This window comes from Molossus molossus, unplaced genomic scaffold (genome assembly GCF_014108415.1).
Source record: "Molossus molossus isolate mMolMol1 unplaced genomic scaffold, mMolMol1.p scaffold_m16_p_13, whole genome shotgun sequence".
In the NCBI taxonomy this organism is placed as follows: Eukaryota; Metazoa; Chordata; class Mammalia; order Chiroptera; family Molossidae; genus Molossus; species Molossus molossus.
Window position 1 is genome coordinate 18647652 of NW_023425348.1, and position 8345 is coordinate 18655996.

Here is an 8345-nt window from a genome sequence, read left to right on the forward strand (position 1 = left end):
TGAGATCATGTGATATTTGTCTTTCTCTGATTGGCTTGTTTCGCTTAGCATAATATTCTCCAGGTCCCTCCATGTCATCTCAAAGGATAAGAGATCTTTCTTTCTTACAGCTGCATAGTATTTCATTGTGCATATGTACCACAGCTTTTTTTACCCACTCATCTATTGATGGACACTTGGGCTAATTTTAGATCTTAGCAGTTTTAAATAGTGCTGCTATGAAGATAGGGGTACATATATTCTTTCTGATTGGTGTTTCAGGCTTCTTAGGGTATATTCCTAGAAGCGGGATCACTGGGTCAACTGGAAGTTCAATTTTTAATTTTTTGAGGAAACACCATATTGTTTTTCATGGAGGCTGCACCAGTATGCATTCCCACCACCAGGGTACTAGAATTCCTTTTTTCCACTAGCACTTGTTGTCTGATGATATTCTGATGGCAGCCATTCTGGTACGTGAGAGGTGATACCTCATAGTTATTTTAATTTCCGTCTCTCTGATGATTAGTGATGTTGAGGATTTATTCATGTGTCTCTTGGCCATTTGTATGTCCTATTTGGAGAGGTGTCTATTTAGGTCCTCTGCCCATTTTTAATTGGATTTTATGTCTTCCTTTTGTTGAGTTGTATGAGTACTCTATATTTTGGAAATTAACTCCTTATCTGATGTATTGTTGGCAATTATGTTCTCCCACATAGTGGGTTCCCTTTCCATTTTGATGCTTTTTTCTTTTGCTGTGCAGAAGCTTTTTAGTTTGGTGTAGTCCCATATATTAAATTTTTCCTTTGTTTCTCTTGCCTTAGGCATTGAATCAGTGAAAATTCTGCTGCCTGTGATGTCTGAAATTTTTTGCCTACATTTTATAGATTCACGAGTCACATTTAAGTCTTTTATCCATTTTGAGTTTATTCTTGTGTATGGTGTAAGTTGGTGGTCTGGTTTAATTTTTTTTGCATGTAGTTGTCCAGTTTTCCCAACACTATTTATTGAAGAGGCTATCATTACTCTATTGTATGCTCTTGCCACCTTGTCAAATATTAATTGAACATCATGTCTTGGGTCAATTTTTGGGTTCTCTGTTGTGTTCCACTGATCTATATGCCTGTTCTTGGCCAGTACCAGGCTGTTTTGATTACACTGGCTTTGTGGTATAACCTGATATTGTGATCCCTCCTACTTTGTTCTTTTTCCAGATTGCTGTGGCTATTCAGGGTCCTCTTTGGTTCCATATAAACTTTTGGATGATTTTTTCTAGTTCAGTTAAATATGTCATTAGTATTTTAATGGGGATTGAATCTATAGATTGTTTTGGGTAGTATGGACATTTTAATCATATTAATTCTTCTAATCCATGAACAAGGTGTATACTTCATTTTTATATCTTTTATTTCTTTTTTCAGTCCTGTAGTTTTTCAGAACCGGTCCTTTACTTCTTTGGTTAAGTTTATTCCTAGGTATCTTAATTTTATTTACAGCAATGGTAAATGGGATTGTGTTTTTAGTTTCTTTCTGTGAGTTCATTTTTGGTGTATAAGAATGTCATCGATTTCTTGATGTTAATTTTTGTATCCTGCTACTTTGCCAAATTTGTTTATTAAGTTTAGTAGATTTTTAATGGAGTCCTTAGGGTTTTCTAAATAGAATATCATGTCATCTGCAAATAATGACAGTTTCACTTCCTCCTTTCCAATTTGGATCTTTTTTTATTTTTTCTTCATGTCTAATTGCTGTGGCTAAGACTTCCAGTACTATGTTAAATAAGAGTGGTGAAAGTGGGCATCTCTGTCTTGTTCTTAAGGGAAACACTTTTAGTTTTTGTCCATTGAGTATGATGTTGGCTGTAGGTTTTTCATATATGTCCTTTATTATGTCAAGATATGATCCCTCTATTCTCACATTGCTGAGTTGTTTATTGTTTTTTTTTTATCAGGAATGGGTGCTGGATTTTGTTGAATGCTTTTTTAACATCTATTGACATGATCATTTGGTTTTTATCTTTTAAAAGTTTAATTAAAAAAAAAAAAGAAAAGAAAAGCTTCCCTGGCCAGTTTGGCTCAGCAGTTAGAGCATTGGCCCGAAGACCAAAGAGTCTTGGGTTCAATTCTGGTCAAGGGCATGTACCTCATTGTGGTTAGGTCCCTGGTCGGGGTTGTGCAGAAGGCAACCAATCAATGTGTCTCTCACACATCAATGTTTCTCTCTCTCTCTCTCTCCCTCTCACAGTCTATCTGAAGATAAATAATAAAATATCCTTGGGTGAGGATTTTAAAAAAATTAATTAACTTCATAAAAAAATAAAAACTGATAAACAATAAAATCCAGCTAACCAAAGATGAATCAGAATAGATTTCACATATAGAAAAGTTTATTGAACACTGCATCAGTTTAAACCTTAGAAATAAGAAAAAACTATAGGAATAATTGAAAATATAGGAATAATTGTTTTAGGACGAAACATATATGTTAAACCCTGACATTGAAAAGCTCACATTTGAAATTTGCCAAGAGAATAAATCTTAAAAGTTATCATCACATGAAGAAAAGATTTTTAACTATGTGTGGTGATGGATGTTAACTAGACTTATTGTGGTGATCATTTCACAAAGTATACAAATATCCAGATCATGTTGTATACCTGAAAATAATATGTCACCTGTAAATTACACCTCAGTTTTAAAAAATGACATAGGAAAAAAAGACAAAGATAAAAAATAAGAGTGCTAATTTCTGCAGCTTACATAGCAACAAATAATCAATACTGCATAAAGCATTTTTTTTTTTTAAGTTTTGAAGACTGTTCCAGCCTCCTGGTGTTTTTCTTTCTTAAAAAAACCATAAAGAAGTCTTTCAGGAAAAAAATACTTTGTGATAGAAAAGCTAATGAATATTTGAACAATTCTTTGTTTCAATTCAGGTTTCTTCGTTTTGCTAAGACCAAGTAAAATTAAATCCAAATATTTAACAAGTAGCTCCTGTAGTATGATTTTCTTATTAAAGTGTCAGTATAAAGATTCTTTCATCTCTATATAGAAGAGGATGACTGGAAAGTTGGTCACCATTTAATGTTAATAATGGTAATTTCTGGCTGGATGTGAGTAATTTTTATTTTCTTTGTGATGTGTTTTCCTGCTTAGCTTGAATCCTTTATGATGAGCATGTACCACTCTTATAAAAAAAAAAAAGTCATAATTATTAAGTCCATTAAGAGGTTTCGAAATAAAACAATTTTTTAAAAAGGGAATTATATATTTCAAAGAGTAATTTTAAAACAAGCTCTTGCCCTGGCCGGTTTGGCTCAGCAGTTAGAGGGTCGGTCCGTGGACCAGAGTCCCAGGTTCGGTTCCCACTAAGGGCATGCACCTCGGTTGCAGTTTGTCCCTGGCCCCAGTTGGGGTCGTGTGGGTGGCAACCACTCCATGTATCTCTAAAAAAAATAAATATATAAAATAAAGTAAAACAAGCTCTCACTGGCCTTATGAAATAAAAGTGACCACAAGTAATAAAGTAGAAGCAGAAAATTATATTACAAGGGCCACTTTTCCCAAGTGAAGATCTAGTTTCCTTTTGTTTTTTAACAGCTAATAAACACAACCTCTTAAAATTTTCTTGCAACAAACTGAATGAGGACTATATTAAAAACGCAATACTTTTATTTAAACTGTTACTTTTCATAATTCATTGATAATTTATTACAGGTTAATATCTTCATTCTATTACCTTAATGGTTACATTCCTTAGTGTTACATAAAACTTCATATAAAATTAAATAAGAATTAAAAGTATAGCTAAGAACATCATCATCATTTGTGTGAGGATTCACCATCATGCACTCTGGTCTCTAACGTGGTTATTCTTTCTGTTTCATGAGCCTCTCAACCTTAGACTAGTTTTGTTTTGGAGAAAACAAAGTGGCTTCGCTGAGCTCTGTCCCACTGCATTACCGATTTGTGTTGACCCAGTGGTACCTGTCCACCCGGCACAGGGAAACAGACTTGTGGGCCTTGGGGTTCTTACGCAACACATGGCAAGCATTTCCTAGGAGGCCCAGATGGCCATCCACCATGTTCTTTTTGTGGGGGATTTGGAACCAAGATCGAAAGGGCTGTTTCAAGTTTTCAACCTGGAGAAAAAAAGAAAAAAAAGGTGGTATAAAGATCTTTTCTAAACTAATAAGCTAGCACTAAGGATTAAATAAAACTTATAACACAAAACTTAAAATTTCTAAAAGTATAGGAAGTACAAATGAAGAAAAGTAAAAGTGGATAATCATCTATGGAAAATTGGCTGGCATTTGGCGGGTGTATATGAGGTAAGTCAACTTCATATCTTTAAAAACAACTTTTTAATTCAACTAAAAATTTTTAAATCATATGTATGCAGATTTCTACATATTCTTGCATTCTCTAACTCACCCCATCTCAGTGGCAGAACCCCAGACTGTCCAGTGATGATCTTTGGGGCTGAGGCTAGAAATATCCATTTCAAACATCCCACATGACCAATACAGATGTTTTACAGACTATACTTTGAAAGAATATTGCTCTAGAAGAATATAGTTGACTATAGATCTGACCCCTAGATGGAAGATGACCTTTCTAAGCATAAAAATAGAATTAAGGGTAAATATTTCAGTACATAAGTTTAAACTTTTAAACATATAGAACTATATATAAACTATATAGATAGTTTAGAAAACTAAACCAGCTAGAGAAAAAATATTTTCTGGTAATTATGACAAGGTTAAAATACTCGTAAGTTTGAAGAGTCTATAATAATACATTCAGACCTCAATTGATAAGTGGATGAAGGGAAAATTCATTCAGACAGTAAATAAATTTTTGGGAACATGGAGAGTTTTAATTTTTTAAATTTAATTAATATATATAATAATATTGTTATGAAAACTATTTCAAGTGAGAATACTCAATTTTAAGAAAAGTTGTAAACAATTTCACATAAAGCTGGTTAGACTACAAATAAATACAACTTTCTAAGAAGGTACTTTGGTCATATATTGAGAATGAATAAAATGTTCATATCCAATGACCCAGTAATTCCATGTCTGAGAATCAAGCTTCCAGTAATAATTCAAGAAATAATTCAAAATTCAGACATCTCTATATAAGTCAGCATTGTTTTTTTTTTTAATCCTCACCCGAGGACATTTTTGCATTTATCTTCAGATAGAGTGGGAGGGAGAGAGGGATGAAGAGAAAGAAAGAAACATCAATGTGAAAGAAATACATCGACTGGTTGCCACCCGCATGACCCCAACCGAGCTGGGGACAAACTGCAACTGAGGTATGTACTTTTAGCGGGAACCAAACCCGGGACTCCTGGTCCACGGGCCAATGCTCTAACTGCTGAGCCAAACTGGCCAGGGCTATCAGCTTTTTTTATATCACAACAATGTGGAAACAGTATAGATACATATCTTCCAATGATAGATTAACTAAGTAAATTATTAGGAATAAAATTAATATTAAAAATTTAAATATTTAAATTGCTTTAACATAAGTGCTTATTTTAAGAAAACATACCAACAAGTATATGCATACAAAGTGTAAGCACAGCCCTGACTGGTTTGGCTCAGCAGTTAGAGCATCGCCCCGTGAACCAGAGAGTCCCAGGTTTGGTTCCTGCTAAGCGCATGTACCTCAGTTGCAGTTTGTCCCCGCCCTGGTTAGGGTCATGTGGGTGGCAGCCAGTCTATGTTTCTTTCTCTCTCTTCCTCCCTCTCTCCCTCTTGCTCTATCTGAAGATTAATGCAAAAATGTCCTTGGGTGAGGATTAAAAAAACAAAGAAACAAACAAAAAACAAAGTGTCAGCACAGATCTCTCTCTATCAGTGTTTTTCAAACTGAGGGTTGCCCCCATTAATGAGTCATGAAATCAATTTAGGTGGTTGAAATCAATTTAATTTAATTCTGAGTGTTGGAGTCATTGTACCTAGCAAGGATGAGCATTGTTTCATTAAACTATTTCTAATATACAGCTATGCATATCTTTCTAAGATTTGCAACCCCACCACCAGAGCTATTTTTCTAAAAAAAATTTCTTAGTATTCCAAAGTACCTATGAGTGGCATGTTATTTTCTGTTGTCAAAAAAGTCCACTAGTTTTAATATTTAATTCTGAAGAGATTTAGTTGAAAGTTAGCTTATGTTCAAATACTATATGGAAAAGTGGGACTGAACAAGATGACGTAGATCCTGCTCACTCAGCCAAGTAGAGGAACCATATACAGAAGGGGAAAAAAAGCAGAAAAAACATTTTGCCAGAATATTAATATTGTGGTTTTAATCTCTGTCGTTCTGTTTTTTCTATGTTTTCCAATTGTTATTTATTTGCTTTGACAGTCAGCTTATTTTTTTTAGCATGAGAATAGGAATAGAAGAGTAGCGAAGAACTGGAACACACTGTACCTGATAAATACTCTTTGGATTGCTGACTTTGGGGATTATCTGAGGCTCTCTGTCACTTTCCTCGTCGGAGGAAGTGCCAGAGGAGCAGTCTAGTGAGGCTCTGTGGACAGCGTCGTGGATTTGTCGGGAGAGCTCCCACTTCTCCCATCTGCCCTTGAAGGAAGCAACTGTGAATGGACGATTTTTCTCCCCATACCTAAGCAGGAAAGGAAAATAAAGTATTCATTTGGGATTCAACATCTCACAGTTTTATCTTTAATCTTTTCTGAAGACAATTCACTAACTTACAAAAAGAGTTATTTTGAAAAACAAATTGAAATGATTTGACAGCAAAGCAAGTTGAGAGAATTATGAACGTGAACTCAACTACCACACTGTTGTAACCAGTGGGGGCATTCCCTGAGAGCCATCTTGGTTAACTGCTCAGAAAGACAAAGACCAGTTTCTTTTGATTAAACTAATGGACTAAATTCACCCATGGTAGATAACGCCTCTTCCCCTTTGATACTGCCTATAATACTGAGACATTATCACCTACTATTGGCAATAGGATGCAGGAATTAAAATCAAATTTCAAATATGCAAAATCTTTGTGCTTCCCACTCCTACTGGAAGTCTGTGTTGTCTCATAAAGTTTGCATCTAAAATCCTAACCAACCATATACCCTCACTGCTAACCCAGGGCTCTGGAGCATCACCTTTCACAAAGATGGATAGAACCGACCAAATAACCTAAGGTTTCCAAGTGTCAGAGAAAACAAACTCTTACGTTTAATGAGATTACTCACCTACAGCAAACTTCAAAGGGATCTACCCATATGGTCATCTCCCTTGGAAGTCCCAGGTGAGAAAAATCCACATTACTTTCAGCACAAGCCCTCTGTAGAATAGGATCTTTATTCTGATTATTGTTTATCCTGATACACCTTTCAAAACAAGGAAAGGGAAACAAAGCATGGTGACAGGTGCATCAGCAGGAGAATCATGTTGCAGGCTTCCTGCAGCCGCCACACGCTCCCACCTCCCCCTGCCTCCCCCACTCCTTCCCCATCCTTTCCCCACCCTCCAGACTTACAAATAAGAGTGAAACATCAGCTTTTCTCACAGCAACTCAGAATATGAGTTGCGTCACTAACTCACACAATTAGTTCACCAAATGTTCACTGCTTTCCTTTCATGGTAAACACAAGTTAGAAATTGCTCAATCCACCTCACATAAAGGGGTTTGTGCTACAATATTCAACTGCTCTGTCACCTGTGTGACTCTTTCTTTCAAGCCCACATTCAAAAGGATAAAATTGAGTCCCTAAAACTTTCATTACTTAGACTGCCAGCAAAGTCACTGCCGATGCCACTTCCCTTTGCGACAGCGGACTCGCTCTCACCTGAAGGCCTGCCCTTTGGAAGGGCAGTCAGAGTGCCAGTGGCTTCTGTAGGTTTCAAACAAGATGGTCATCAGCTTTTCTGCAAAGTTTTCTATTTGTTGTTTACTCAATTTATCATGTTTTCTCACCAATCTTGTCACAAAGAAAACTGTCGTTGCAATTTCTTCTCTCATGATTCAAGAAAAAAAATCTATAAGGAGGTCTGCAATAATTAAAAGAAAGCAAGATGAAATTAAATAGAAACAAGGTTCTAACTTACCAACATAGAATTGCTATTTGGAAATTTTATATATCTTAAATTTAAAACAGAATTTGCTAGTTCTCAATAACGAAATAAGCACATTAATACTATCAATCCACAAAATAGCCAAAAATACCACTTCCTCAACTAGCCAGTTTTTTATGATTTTCAAAAGATAAATATGTTCTTTAACTTTCATACATTTAAGTAAAAGAAAAAATCTTGATATGGGATAGAATTATACCAAGCCCCACTTTTAAAAAACATATTTACAGAGAGCAAAAACATTTCAG

The 8345-nt window shown here is 35.4% G+C and overlaps 1 protein-coding gene across 1 annotated transcript; it reads right to left on the reverse strand.

The window, feature by feature from the left end:
• Positions 1–3938: 3938 nt before the first annotated feature.
• On the reverse strand, positions 3939–7984 carry BTG4 (BTG anti-proliferation factor 4). Its single transcript, XM_036260165.1, has 4 exons — positions 7812–7984; positions 7215–7352; positions 6427–6622; positions 3939–4121 (listed from the first exon to the last, which is right to left on the reverse strand). The coding sequence occupies exons 1-4, from the start codon at positions 7982–7984 to the stop codon at positions 3939–3941; spliced, it is 690 nt and encodes a 229-aa protein (XP_036116058.1).
• Between the last annotated feature and the right edge of the window lie 361 nt (positions 7985–8345).